Source organism: Cnephaeus nilssonii, assembly GCF_951640355.1.
Source record: "Cnephaeus nilssonii genome assembly, chromosome: 6".
NCBI classification, from domain to species: Eukaryota; Metazoa; Chordata; class Mammalia; order Chiroptera; family Vespertilionidae; genus Cnephaeus; species Cnephaeus nilssonii.
Window position 1 is genome coordinate 14,660,040 of NC_137077.1, and position 15,663 is coordinate 14,675,702.

Here is a 15,663-nt window from a genome sequence, read left to right on the forward strand (position 1 = left end):
GATGCAGGGAGGGTGGGGGCAGATGCAAGGTGGAGGGGATCAATGGGGAAAAAAAGGGGACATTTATAATACTTTCGACAATAAAGATAAATCCTCTCCCCCCCCCCCCCCCCCATACACAAAAAAGTGGCTGTTCTAGAAGCATTACTGTTACTTCCAGGAGCAACACAAGAATGATCACCACCACCACCACCAGCAGCACCATCACCTCCACACTTAGTTCTTCTAGGCTATGTAGGCAATATGAACATTAAAAAACAAACAAACAAACAAAACACCAATACACAAAAACAAACAAAACAGAAAAAGAGATTTTATATCATAAAGGAGAACACAGAATTAATTTGACCAATATTTACTAGAGGCCGTAGAGTTCACCTTCTAGCTAGGGAAAAAAGAAGAGCTATGTTGGATGATTGAGTATAGTGAAGAAAAATAAAGAGAGGTAAGGGACTAGAGTGATAAGGGTGTGATCTTATTTAATGAGGTCAGGGAAGGCATCTCGGATAATGATTCTGGAGATGAGGCTGAGTGAAGAGGAGTTAACTGTTATGTGTTCCAAGCAGAGGGATGGCAAGTCCAAGGGCTCTAAAGTGGGCTCTGAGGGCCCGGTAAATGGAAGAGATATGGTTAGAGAGGCTGTCTGGACTAGGCCATTCCAGGCCCCCTAAAGAGCAGTAAGGGCTTTCTATTTTATTCTCAGTAAAATGGTACCTCAAAGGGTTTATAATAGAGACTAACAATCTGACTGATGACTGTTATTTACTACTATTTTTTTTGAGCAAGAAAATCCAATGAAAAATATTAAAACTAATAGTAACAAAGTTTTGTGATGAAATGGTTAAATAAGTAACACAAAGAGTCAATACCTTTTATATCTCATATTTAGTTACATACCAAATAAAGGAATTATTTTTATTACTTCTCAATAGTAAAAGAGCAATGTTGAATTTCACAACTACTGAAAGAACCATAATACTATTAATATTCACAATTGTTTTTGTGATCCACTATTAAAAAAATCAGTATATAGCCAGGCTCAGTGGTTGAGCATCAACTCATGAACCAGGAGGCCACGGTTAAATTCTGTCAGGGCACATGCCTGGGTTGCAGATCGATCGCCAATAGTGGGTGTGCAGGAGGCAGCGACCAATGATTCTCTCTCATCACTGATGTTTCTGTCTCTCTCTCCCTCTCCCTTCCTCTCTAAAATCAATAAAAACATATACTTAAAAATATAAAAATAAACCAGAATTTAAACAGTACAAATACCTCATCAGAACAGGAAACAGATCTGCTCGGTGGGCTGTTTTCACTACTGTATTATCTTCTGAAATGCTAAAATGCACTATCTCTTCCTTAAAGCTTCTGTCTTCAAGCAATCTCTGCAAATTTTCCCTTTAAAAATAGAATACAGCACAAATCACCACTTAATAATCAACAGTACTTTTTAAAAAATTGCAATATGGTAAAGTACTATGTGTAACAAAAATAGATACTAAAGAATAGTCTATAAAGTAGTTGACATCCATAAAGGAAAATCTTCACAGAAATACATCCCAAAATGATAGGTTCTCAATTTTTAAAAGATAAAAGGGATTATAAAGAGTTAGACTTAGTCAATAATTCAGCTGTTTCAAAGAGCATAATACAAAAGCTTTCTTCAGTTTTTAAAGTGATTGTTATGATTTGCTTAGTCACTAAAATTTTAAGACATTATATAAGCAAGGAAAAATGGTATAATGTTCTCAACACATATTTTTAAATTAATATTCTCTTTCCCACCTTATTATTATGTATATGGATAAGCACTCTTAACAAATAAATATACACCCTGTTTTAATTTCTTACCTAAAATAGCATTATGATTTCCTTAGAAAAGAAGGAAATCCAAGGCCTTAATAAAATTATTTTAGAGGAGGCTCTCAGGTAAAAAGATAAAAATCAACCAAAGAAATAGCACTTCTTTAGCTTCAAATAACTTACCTATAAGGGAGAATATGCGGATGTTTATACGTCATTATGCAATCCAGGGTTATTTTTTGTACCATCTGATCTTGGTGAAGCAACAACTAAGGATGATATTTCATAGAATAAATCAATGAAGTCTCATACTTGCATACCATGGGATAGTAATTTATTTGTGTTAATCTATAAAATTAGGTTTCTTAGAATTCAAATTTTTAGATGTGGTTTAATGCTGATTCCTGACAAAAGCCTAACATTTCCCTGAGGTTAAACAAGGATGAAGAGAAGATGAGCAAAGAACAAAATAAAAACAAAACTCTAACATCTGCATCCCGTACACCAGACCTTCGGGTCTGTCAGTCTTTTGGCCAAGACCAATTCCCTACACAATCGGGATTTACACCAAATGAGCTGGTCCTGTGGTGAGCAAAAGCTCTTGATACAACCGTGAAGGTAACAGCTGTCAGTATAACGCCAGGAGAGACCTGCTCTGAGGCCTCTCTGATCATCCAGTTCAGAACTTGGCTTCCTGTGGTCACCTGAGACTTGAGCTCTGGCTTTACAAACAAATTAGATCTGAATTATGGGAAGACATGGATAAGTTCTGCTGAAGTGCCAAAATGAAATGTTTCATCTAAAAAACATCCAAATGGAGAAAGAAAATTTTGTTTCCCAGATGGCTGAGAATGACATCCAATTTTTACTCAGCTTCTGACATTAAATTTTTTTCTTCAATCTTTCCTGGAATTTAGGGTCATATATTGTGGCTGTTAACAGACCATTCTGCCAACTACCTGCTTCCACTCAATATAACAGATCCTGAAATCCCTCAATATAACAAATCCTCCATCTGGCTAACTTACCAAGAAGTGAAAAGTAGCCAACTGCTGTTGGCACAACATGCACTCCCTTCTAAAAGCTACTTCCCGTGATATAATTATGTTAATACAGCCCGTCAATGTTTGGTCACTCAAAATGCTTTTAAAATCAACTAAATTAGTAATGTCTAAAACTGTTTCTCAAGATACAGAAAGTGTCTATTAGTTTAAAATATATATACTTAAAAATATTATAAATATATACATACTATAAATATATATGTTTTAAAATACTATGAGATATTATAAAAAATATTAGAATGCAGACAGGGCTCTATTCAACAATTATTGAAAACCTAAAAGTTATTTTGGCAAAGAAAATGGAAAAGAATAGTTCACAAGTAATAGCAGAGGCAAGACTTTATTTGACTCACCTGAAGATAGAGCTCATATAATTTGGATTCCAGATACAAGGCCCGTGGATTCGAAAACTTAGAGAAAACTTGCAAATGAGCAATTAATTGCCTTAAAAAACAATTAAAGAACAGAGATTATTTTCTTTAGATGAAGTACTCACCAATTTTAGTTTCTCTGACCATTATTCCAAAAACCTTGGCTAGGTCACAGTACCCACTTATGTAATGAAACACCAATCAAGGTGAGGCGATGAAAGTATTTTGTAGATGTTAACATCTACAATAAAGGAACTTTGATAAGAGATTACCCTCAAAATGTGATGGGCCTCATACAATCAGTTGATGGCCTTAACAAAAATGGGTATTTCCAAAAGAAGGAATTCTATTACAAGACTAGAACAGAAATCTTATCCTCTGGATTTCAGACTCAAGATTACAGCATCAAATCCTGCCTGAGTTTCCAGCTTGCTGTTCTGCCCTGAAAATTCTGGGCTTGCTGGCTCCTGCAACCACGTGAGCCAATTCCTTAAAACACATCTCTTTATCCATCCGTCCACATATTCATACATACATCAGCATGCATGCATCTCCATTCCATTGGCTCGGTTTCTCTCAAGAGCCCTGACTGATGCAATGTCCATTGTAATTACTTATCACTGGGTGCTTGCAGTTTAACAATAAACTTCTAAATGATCCCACTGACACATCCACTCCTCTCCCACCAGTTATGAAGTATTTTTTATGTACCACTTAGCCTTAAAGAGCCAAAGACAACAGGAGCTAAGCTGCACGTTCTCATTAAATACTTGCCAGTGAGGGGTGTGTTCCATGAAGGATTATTAACTTGGACTATGAATATACTGAGATGGCACCAAGAACATGATTTTCAACCATGGTGTATATTTGCAATAGCCTAGGTCTGACTACAGGGGACAGAAAAATTAAGACACGGACCTTATCCTGTAAGAGTTTCTGATTTTCGTGGAAGATATATAAAAAATTAACCAATAATTCAAGGCAAGACTCGGAGTAGCCCCATGATGGAGGTATAAATAAATGGCTGTCATGAAAGATTGAAGGAGGGTGAAATAACTTGTAGTTTAAAGGACAAGAAAAGCCTCAGTAAGGGACCTGTGTCTTGAAGCACGAACAGTTTCACTTGGCAGAAACAAAGCAGGGACACAGTAAAAAGAGGGAAGGTTCAGGGTGAGAAAGGAAGAGGTCTGACTGGATAACTTACTCATTTGTTCACCAAACAAATAGGACTAATATTGTGCTGGCTATTATGCTGAGAAAACAGCAACGTGTCTTAGAAAAGCGTGGGGAACAGACCATTCACAGCTGTGAGAAGGCAGAAGCAGAGAAGGGACTTTAGTTGCACGAAACTTGGCCTTGACCTTTCTTCTTCTGTGTTTTACATTCCATTTCCATAAGCTGGCGAGCCCTTCCCTGACCTAGCTGCTCGCAAACTTTCGTCTTTCAGCTTCAAAGGCATCTTATACTTTGTACAAATCTTCTTCCTTTTATGGTAGAATTAAGTCATTTTTTACTGTGTTCCCATAACTCTTTTAAACATATTTCCTCTATAAAGATATTTCACCAGCATTCGACCTTACTTCCTGCAATGCAGAGGCTATGTACTGTCCATATCTGCAGCCCAGCACTTAGCAAAAGGCACTCAATACAGTTGATTAATGGGCGAACTAATAAATGGCTCATGGGAGAAATTCAACAAATAGATGTAGGTTGAGATCTAAAGTGTTAAAAAATAACATAGTGGCACCAAATCCAGTGGATCTCTGACACCGCAATTCAGATGATTTTCAAGTTGCTGGAGTAACTTCTACAAGCATGATCACTTCTCGCTTTTCTAAGGTTTCTAACAATTTAGGTAAATGAGTTACCCACAGGAATAAAAGATAATATAACAGCATGAAGAAAAGGTAACCAGAAGGAGACAAGTCAAAAGGCAAAGCCAAGTGCTGACACGCTCATTTATAAGAGGACAGATGTTCCATTACTCGCTTCCCTAGCACACAAACACGATGCCCTGGCGCTAAGAAAAGGCAACAACACAGGTCAAAGACCATTTAACAGCTCTGGGCAATATCATGCATAGAAAAAGCTATCATTAGATGATTCCAACTCTAACATTCTATGGCTAAACAAGAACGAAATAAAAAGCCAACAACCAAAATGCTTGGAAGATGACAGTTTTCTTTGGGCTCTAAAAAAATAAATAAACAAAATAAAAAATAAATCCAGGGAGATAGAGCACTTATGTAAAATGTAAATAGCTATCTGAGCAGGTGATCTCGTCCAAGGCCATTTCCCATCAAGGCCCTGAGACCTTCCCCCATTCCGCCGAGAGCCATGGGCGTGTGATCTAGCAGCAATGCTGAACTTACTTGGTTGCAGCTCTTCTTGTCGTTTTCTTCTGTGAGGGTTCATCTTGGGGCACCTCCTCTTCCACCAACTCTTCATCGTCTCCAGCAGCAGGTTCTTCTGTTTCCTCCGCTGCCACTCCTTTGCTTTTTCTTCTCAGATCCTGGGTTGGAGCGACCTGCAGATCTGCCGGGTAATACTCGTTGCTGCAGTGGAAAGAGTGACACAAGGCAGATGAAGCTGAAATGTCCTAATTCTGTTTGTGACAAACGTACATCCACAGTTCACAGAATCACATGTGGAAGAGACCTCAGAGGCACTTAGTCAAGCCTCTTCTAAAACATTATTCTGTTGTAGTCTACCCCTCGGAAGACCCTACTTCACAAGTCAATCACTAACTGCGGAAGACAGCTCATCGTTATACTGTTGAAGATATTTGAAATGTCTACTTTGGACCGAGCTGAAATTAGCCTCCCTGTCACTGAAAACACAACCAGGGAAGGCAGGAATAGGGGTGGATTACAGTAAGTACCGGGGTGGGCAAAAGTAGGTTTACAGTTGTGAGTACACAAAACACAGTTTATGCTTGTGCTATTATTTATTATTATATTATTTATTTGTATCACAACTATAAACCTACTTTTGCCAATTGCTGAATTGAAAGTATATCATTAAGACCATGTTGGTCACTTTAAAACCAGATACATTCTACTTTGTAGAGGGCTGTAACAAAATTCAGTCCTCTAGGTATGGGGACTGAGAAAACAGATGGAACTATCAACTGCATAGCTTTTGGGGGCAGTCACAGACTCAACTGAAGGTCCAGGCAATAAAAACCAGTAGGTCTTTATGTCTGTCTCCTCTAAACTAAGCTTGTGCAATTGGCATTCACATTTGTTCTTAATGAAGTCCATCCTTTAATTTTGGTCCATTGTTGCAGGTAACTAATCTCTTGAAGGCTGTCGCTGTCATTCACTTCATTTGTTTTGTGTCACTTTAACTCATCCATCCAACAATTATTGTGTGTGTGTTTTTGTCTCTTTTGTGCATGGCTTTAAACTACAGATGAAAGGGAATTGATCAGATATGAAAGTCAAAAATACACGGATACAATAGCATGTTTTAAGATACTACCATACAACACACCTGGAGGAAACGCCCGGTTAATACACTAAACCACAACTGGAGGGCTGAGATGCTACCACATCCAACTTTGTGTTCTCACCTAGCAATATTTAGCAATTAATAAATTTTTAAAAAATGGATGAACAAATTAAATGAGCAAAGTTGCTCTGTCAGTTATAAAATGATTTAATAACATCCATATTATACTCTCAACATTCAATTAACCACATGACATATCTTTAACCTTTATCACATGCACAGCACACTCACTCATTTATTAAATTTAAGATAATTCACACAAAGCACTTACAAGAGTGTCTACATAGCAAGTATTCATTAAGTGTCATTGTCACCTATTACTGGGATGTTTTTGCCAGTGTTAGTCATTTGTTCCTGATTCTTGATATGATTCTTCTCAGAGAATGTTTACAAGAGATTCACAAACTGGCTCTAATATCAAATTATTTGACACAGATATAGAAAGGTAAATTTCTAGCCAAAATTAAAAATAAAAAGGCAGTAATAGATTTCATTGCCAGGATTAAAGGTGACATTTGGGTTTCCCATTAGTTTGGATCATCTATCAAAGTATTATTTATAGGTAATCAGTGTCAACTAGTCTTAATTTGAACATTTTAAAAAACTGTATATTTTTCATCTCTGTCTTCTTACACTCAAAGACACACTTCCTATTATAGGCTCCTTTCTCTATCCCCATCTCACAGCATCTTGTACTATTAGAGGAAGGTCTTTATTCTTAGGCTAAGGGGTAATCTATTTCTTTCATGAGGGAAAAACTTAAAAAATTAACAAGGTAGGAAATTCATATCCTACTAACACAGCTTGCAAATGCAGAGCCCTTTGCAATTCACAAATAACTAAAAAACATTATTTTATATGATCTTCAAAACAAGGCAAGGAAGTTAAATACCACTGTCCTCATTCTATAAATAAATTAAAGACTAAAGAGTTACGTGAAAAAGAGAAAATCATTACTCTTCTACCAGCCCGTCTACTGACCTGCCCGCATCTTGCTTGTAACCTTTGCCAGATGAATTATTCATGGAAACCTTTTCACTTATGCAAGGGATCCTATTTCCTCTTAACTATTCAAGGACATGGCTTTAGCAATTGTATCCCCTCCTGCATGTGAGTTTACCCCTCCTTTCTGGATCTTTCCCAGCAGCATTACATGCATACACGCTGCTTAAATCTTAAAAAAGCAACCCAACAGCAGCTCCCTCTCTGCTCCCACATCTCCTTCCACCTATATCTTCTTTTTTTTTTTTGTAAGAACTGTTCATACTTGTTATTTCCATTTTTGTTTTCCATTCTCTCTTAAACCCATTTAAATCAGGCTTTCAGCCCTACCAGATTAACCCAAACAACTCATTTGTTAAGCTCCTTCCAAAGCCAATGATCAGTTCTTATTCTTCATCGGACTGATGTCTCAGACACATTTGATTCCACTGGTCACTCCCTTCTTGAAATCCTTTCTTCAAGGAATACTAAGTGGTCTTGGTTCTTCTTTTATCAGTCTTTCTTGGCCTCTTTTGCTGGTTTCTTATCTCCTAATCTCTAAATATTGCTGTCAGTCCTTGAAAATCTTTCTCTAGATTTGCATGCCCATGTGTGATTGAATTCCCTGCCCAAAATTTAAAAAAACCCACCTATACACCGAAGAGTCTCAAATTTATCTTTTCACCAAACCTTTGCCTTGAACTTTAAATTTCAAATTCAAGTACCTACTTGACATCTCTATTAAATGTCTATTCAGTATCCCAAACTAACGTATCTAAAAATGAACTCCTGATCTTCCCCACAAATCTGAAAGCTTCTGCATTTCTCCCAATCTCAGTAAATGGTGACTCTCTTCTTCCAGTTGCTCAGGCCAAACCCTCAGAGACATCCTTGACTCTTCCCCTTCCTCCTTCCTGCACTGGCCCTCAACCCTCCCCACCTCCATCCCCACCAGGATACATCTGATCTGTTGGCAAATCCCGCAGGCTAATCTAGCTGCAATTATTGAAAATATCTTATTGAATTGAAATTCTTCAAAACATCCAGAGTTCAACTACCTCTCACTATCTGCACTACTGTAACGTTGGTCAAGTCTCCCATCATCTACTTTTCCCCAGATTTTTGCAATCTCTTCCTAACTCTCGACTCTCTCTACTCTCACCACTGGTATCCTAGTCTATTCTCAACATAGCAGCCATAAAAACTGAAGTCATGTCACCCTTGTTTAAACCTTCCAGTGTCTTCCCATTTCACTGACAATAAAAACCAAAGTCCTTGCGATCACTTAAAGTTCCTACACAACTTGGTCTCCTGTTAACTTTCTGTCCTCATCTCCAGCTACTTTCTCCTGGGATCACTGCTGTAGCCACTCCGACGTCCTTGCTGTTCCTTAAACAAGCCTGACATATTGTGGTTCAGAGCCTGTTTGACTTAAACCTATAGTATTTTCCCATGTAATGAAATAGTGTTAGAAAACATACATGTACTGTGCTATATACATTCCTTATCTTTAGTTTTAAAGCAATCTAATTCTCACACAGCTTATCGAGTCAAAATAGAACAATGCTCCAGAACATTCTTATTATTTTTTAAGTGTACATTCCTCAGCATCATGGAAAACATTCAAGAAGCTCAAAACAAAGTGGCTGGAGTTGAGTTACTGAAAAGTATTTTTAAGCTGCAGGCAGACAATAAAATAATGAACAAACAGGGCAAGAAATAGCAAGCTCTTTGTGCACCAAGCTAACTCAATATGGCCTTTAAAAAAAAAAATCCTCACCAGAGTACATGCTTAGAGAGAGGAAATGAGAGGGAGGAAGAGAGAAACATTGATCGGCCACCCTCTGAAAGAGCCCCGACCTGGGATCGAACCACAACCCGAGCATATGCCCTGACCAGGAATTGAACCAGCAACCTTTTGGTACACAGGACAATGCTCAACCAACTGTGCCACTCTGGCCGGTCTTGATAAGACCTTTTTTATTTTGTAACCTGGAATTTTTCATTAACACCATTTGTGGACTAGTTAAATTCATGTAAAGTTAAGTGGTGAACTAAATTAGTTTAGTTGTTAGCAGACAGAGCCAGTGTTTTATAGATGTGCCAATGATGTGCAAACATGACAGACATAAAAATAACTCGGCCAATTTGGGAGCTTAATACTTTGTACCTTCTCTTCCAGGTACTGAGGATACACTACCAGGAATATATTCCAAGAAGAGAACACTTACTTGATGAATCTCAAGAAAAGCGGGGAAAGCTCCCTGGACCGTGGCTCTACCCTTTCCGGGAATTTTGCCAGAGCTCGCCACAGCAGGAATCGGAAATTGGTATGGTCCAGTCTTTCCTGACAGTTGGTTTTCAATGCTAACTGCTCAAGATAAAGCGCTCCAACATCTCCTTCTTGAGTCTGCTCCCAACTTTCATCTCCTATGAACTTGTCCTCATCTCTTACATCATTTTGCAGTTCTTTCTCTGAAAGGAAGAAAGTCATTAGAACCACCAGAGAAATGTCAGCATTTGTCCTTTGTGTCCCTCAGGTCAGGACATTCCTTTCTCTAGCAATATAAGGAAACAATAAACCACATCCAAAGGTTATCAAAGATAACACACTTCTTATTTCTGTTTCCCAACTTCATGTGTAATGAAGCAGTAAAAATGAAAGTTAAGCAATCACTTTTCTTCCCAGTCCCACTTGATGCCTCTTTACATACCAGCATGGGTAGCTGCTTTTTCTAGATGTTCATAGTAGACGTTCCAAAATTTCTTATTTTCCATTTCATGTGCATGAGAGCTAAAGAAAAAGAGATCACCAGACAAAAGATGTGATATGATCTTTATTCTGAGGTATCTTATTGGAAAAAGAGTGAAAGGAAAGGATATAACTAAAATGTAGGATTATAAATGACTTTTGTATTTTTCTATATTCTTCAAAATGCCTGCATGGAACACAGATTATTTTTATAGTTATAAAATACTAAACAGTATTTTTAAAAACCTAAGTGATACCCATAAGAAGACTATTTTTAAAGGCACAATAATGGGCATGGGGTATGAAGTATGGCCTATTAAGGGAAGGAGTGGCCTCTATTTAGAGAAACTCCTTTTTTTTTAATTAAGTTTGGCTCAATGATTCAATATATATATTTAAAAAAAAATATATATATATATATATAAAATCATTCAATTATACAATACTTTGTACTGAAAAAATTCAACAATACAGCTGTATCATATAAAGTAAAAGAAGAAAGGCCTCTAAAGTTATTTCAATGTACAAAGAAATAAACATATAACATTTGAACTATTGAAAAACTTGGCATCAGAGAGAATAATTCATGTTTGTTTTTTCTTCACCTTACCCACAAAGGATTTATGAGAGCCATAAATCCTTTAAATCATTTAAATCACACCTAGAAGGAGTCTAATACTGGCTCCATCATTCTGCAGTAGTTAAAATGTAATAGCTTCATCCATGCTTACCTTATGAGTTCAATAACAGCATCCCAAAGAGCACTGAAGTTAACATACAACATGCCTAATAAATAACGAAGCGGTACCTGCAATTACAGACTCGTTTAGTAAGTGGGTAACAAACTAGGATAGAATGGCACCGAGATGCAAATATCCCAACTCAGACATCTGGAGGTTTGCAAAGGAGCTCATGCTTTACAAAAGTTGTAGGTACCAATCTGCAAGCTATAAGTACCAATCTGCACGTCAGTGGACAATAATTTTCCAACCCTCCCCAAAATGTCACTTGCTATTTAACACAGAAAAATCACTAAAGCAAACCTAGTATTCAAACTCACTCCAGATGTTCATGCTGAAAGGAAATATTTAAACGTACAGATCTGACTCACGATTGAATTCCCTAACAAACACTGCCACCTCCATCACCTCGTTAGACAAAACTTGAACAGACATCCGTAAAGTGCAGATGGTGAAGAACCCAACAAGTCTGCTGGGAATGGCAGCTGTGGCTTCGCAAGCAGATGTCTGAGTTCTCAAAACTATGCATTAAAGGAGTCCATTCACAAGGTCTAGTTTTCTCAGTCACCTTTGGCAGTGACAGTCATGACCAGAATACAATAGGCTAGGGAGGCATCATGCAGAATGGCAGTTCTAGTACTGTTTGGGGGTGGGTGCCTGTAGCTGTTTTAGCAGCAGAACATAACCCAGGACACTAATATATAAATCAGAGCAGGAACAGGCTGCTCTGATTGGAAGGGGAATGCCTCCACTTGGCTTCCCTCCCAAAGGGATACGTGATGTATCTGCAAGGGTCATGGACAGAAAATCCCGGATACGAAAGGTAGAGGCTGACTTCGTGGGGCAGTGAACAAGTCTGGAGAAGAAATCAGGCTTTAAACTTGACATTGCATCCTCTGCTGTCACTAACTACCTTCCTTCACACAGGACACATCTTCAGAAGGGGGACAGGAAATTATTTCCACTGTTGAAATGACTGACAGAGCCACCTAACTCAAAGCATCTAAGGGAACTGAGGATTTATCCAGTTATAAAAACTTTTTTGGGGTGACTACTTGGTATGCTTCTCTTTTCAAAAGCCAGCCAAACAGATCTAAAAGCATAAGTAGAATTTTTTTTTCCTAAAAGGTGGTGTTTTATACCTCCTGTAACGGCCCGTCAGGGACTGCGGTCTGCACCACATCGTGTCTCAGCTTCCTCAGGTGGAGGAGCTTCTCTCGGTAATCGTTCACAGTCGCGGGGACGAGCTCTGCCTGGCGCAGCACAGCGAAGGCGGACTGCCGCTCCGAGAGCCCGTCATCCTGAGCAGCCGGGAAAACAGGGAGGCATGTCAGCTGTGGTTTTCCAAAAAAGCATTAAATGTGACCAAAGGTCTAAAAAGTAAAAACTGGGATGTTAATGTTTTAAGTTAAATAAGCAACACTTTTGGGAGGTGGGTGGGAGGAGGGTGTAAATGATTCATTTTTCCTCACACCATTTACTCTCTAGTAGATAATTTAGGTTTAGTATCTAGCACAGAAATGATAAGAAGAGGAAAGTAATTCTCAAAATGATTCAAACTAATTGGTAACATTTGTAAAAAAAAAAAAAAAGTATATGTATTTCACTAAATAAATCTATCTCTAGTAGAAGTAATTTCTACCTCAAGAAGTAATAATTTTCATGATGGAAATATTTAGCTATACAAAACTATCTGTGTATTACTAGAAATCCTGAAAAACTGTGAGCAACTCATTGAACCATTCACCAACAAGGAATTGGTTAAATAGGATATTTTAAACTGTGGGCTGCTATTCAAACCTCAAAAGAAATGAGGTAGGATGAGAGGCACTGATATGGAAAACCTTCACGACACCATTAGTTTAAATTGTGTATGTGTATACAAAAGTCTGAAACAATATTCACCAATTAACTGTGGAGTTTCAGTGGTGGCCTTGTTGGCTCGGCAGGAATAAGGATTACAAAAAAAATTTCAATTTTTTGGTAGCTATTTACATAGTGTTTGAATTTTCTATGAAATTACAATCCTATATAATAAAAGCCTAATATGCGAAGGTCCAACCATTGTTCGGCCGTTCAACCAGTCGCCATGATGTGCACTGACCACCAGGGGGCAGACGCTCTGACCAGTAGGTTAGCTTGCTGCTGGGGTCGGGCCGATCGGGACTGGGTGAGACAGGCTGGACACACCCTGGAGCCCTCCTGTAGTCCCTCCCTGGCCCTGATAGTGCACTGGTGGGGTCTCTCGGCCTGGCCTGCACCCTCTCGCAATCCGGGACCCCTCGGGGGATGTCCGTATTAGTGAGTTTTGTCTTTGAATCCGTGCACTGGGCCTCTAGTTTTGGAAATATATATATATATATATAGTAAGTTACATTTTTTAAAAGTTACCCAAATCGAACAGTTAAAATACCTCCATTAGTTCTGGAAGTCGAACCTCAAAGTGGTTTAGGATCCTTATTGTCAAAAGCCGAATCTAGAGAAAGTAAAAGGCATGTTTCAAAGTCCAAAGTTTAAACATAAGAAACTGTTTAATAGTGAGATATTTTATAGAATTATGAAAAATATACCACTTGTCAGTGTAATATAAGTATATTCTATCTCTTATTTCATGTTCAACACCAACACACACCTTATTCAAATGGAGCATTTAATGACCAGACTAGATGGGAAGGGAAGGTTGCACATAAAACCATGTTGTTTCTTTGAACTGTGACACTACAGGCATTTCCGTAAATAAATGCAATGAACTTATTAAGTTCACAATTCCATTGACATTAGTGAGTTTTCTCTCTGAATAATGTATTCAGGTATTTCTATACACCTCAAATGAGCAGCGGAATCACCCAGAGGGCTTTAAAGCCCCCACTGAATCAGAGCTGGGGTGTTGGGATCCCGAATTTACATTTTTATTAAGTTCCCCAATTAGAACTGCTGCAAACAGTTTGTAGGTCAGTGTTCAGGAATCACTGCTTTAAACAGAAATCACCCCAGAGCAGCACTTTCTGATTAAGGAGCTGTGACAACCACTGGCAATACATACAAACAAAAAATGAGAGATGGGCACACACCACATGACAGTGTTACCTTGGATATACCAGTTGAAATGTTTGCTTGTAACTTGGGAAATAATTCCATTAAAGCTTCTTCAGAAAGCGGCCCTTTGCAGCCACATAAGGCTAATCTCTGATAATAGAGATCAGCCAACAGCAACACAGATGGCTCCAAAGGAAACATTCTGCAACAAGACATTTATTAGACCCAAACTGTCCCGCATAGCCAGAGCATTCAGACTATAACAGAAACCACGGAAAATTACCACTGGTGAAGGAAATGTAGAAAGGGACAGGTACGAGTTTCACGTGGACATTCAGCATCACTTTAGAGATGAATCTGAGGCTAGTGACAGTGAATGACGTGCTCAAAAACACATAGCTAGTTGGAGACAGAGGCGGGAGTATGCTGTCTTTGCAATCTATCTAGCTGTTAGTAACAATGACACTGAGCTAATGAGGAAGCAGGACAGAGGAGGGGTCCAGCACACAGGCTCTGGGGTGGGGCAGCCCCATCATCCATTAACATATAAGCCTGGACAAGCCGCTTAACCTCTCCGTGCCACCCACCTTTAACAAATATTTACTGAGTGTCTATTATGTGCCAGGGGCTTTTCTAGATACTGGATATAGCAGTACACAGTAGGCTAAGTCCCTATCCTCCTGGAGTTTGTATTCCATTAGGGGAAGGTAGCCGGTAAACAAATGAACTGTCAGTATGAGAGCGATAAGTGTGTAAATCAGGGGAAGGAGAAAAGTAAATCAGGGGAAGGAAGCTAGACTGAGAGTCTGGGTTGTGGGGATAGAGGGGAGAGGGTGAGGGATGAGGAGGAGTGCTATTTGATATGGGGAGTGGTAAATGGCAAATGTAAAGAGATCCTAACTGGTTTCTTTATTGCCCTTCAGTCTCTTCTCAGTACAGCAGCCAGGATGATTAGGCCTAAGTCACACCCCCCTGCCCCAAATCCTCCTCTGTCCCTTTAAACTCGGAGTAAAAGTCAAGGCCCTACAAAGGCCAAAGGTCATACACGGCCTGCCACACCCACCTCTACGTCCTCTTGTGCTACTATCCATTCCTTGCTCTGCTTATCCACAACAGTTCCTTGTTGCTCAAGTCAGCACCCTCTCCCCACCCCCTGCCATGGGCACGCAAATCTCCCCGGGTCTGGAAGAGAGAGTGCCTGAGAGCCCTGACATCCTCGTGGCTTACTCCCTTGCCGCTACCGGGCTTCTGCTCAGATGTCTCCTTGGTGAGGCCTTCCCTATTTAAAACTGCTGTTATCCCCAACCTCCAGACTCTCCCTGTCGTCTGCCTCTGCTTTAATTTTCTCACCACCACCTAACATGCTAGTTACTTTACTTACTTATTTTGTTTACTTTTTTTTT

General features: G+C 39.0%; 1 protein-coding gene across 1 annotated transcript in view; it reads right to left on the reverse strand.

Moving 5' to 3' along the window:
* Positions 1-15,663, reverse strand: part of UTP20 (UTP20 small subunit processome component) — a 91,845-nt gene that overhangs the window by 52,678 nt on the left and 23,504 nt on the right. The window contains exons 16-25 of the mRNA XM_079773390.1: positions 14,312-14,462; positions 13,638-13,700; positions 12,367-12,525; positions 11,216-11,292; positions 10,447-10,526; positions 9,964-10,207; positions 5,611-5,793; positions 3,221-3,311; positions 1,987-2,072; positions 1,273-1,398 (exon numbers count right to left, since the gene is read on the reverse strand). Of these exons, the coding sequence (XP_079629516.1) occupies positions 1,273-1,398; positions 1,987-2,072; positions 3,221-3,311; positions 5,611-5,793; positions 9,964-10,207; positions 10,447-10,526; positions 11,216-11,292; positions 12,367-12,525; positions 13,638-13,700; positions 14,312-14,462 (1,260 nt within the window). The remainder of the gene's footprint in view (positions 1-1,272; positions 1,399-1,986; positions 2,073-3,220; positions 3,312-5,610; positions 5,794-9,963; positions 10,208-10,446; positions 10,527-11,215; positions 11,293-12,366; positions 12,526-13,637; positions 13,701-14,311; positions 14,463-15,663) is intronic.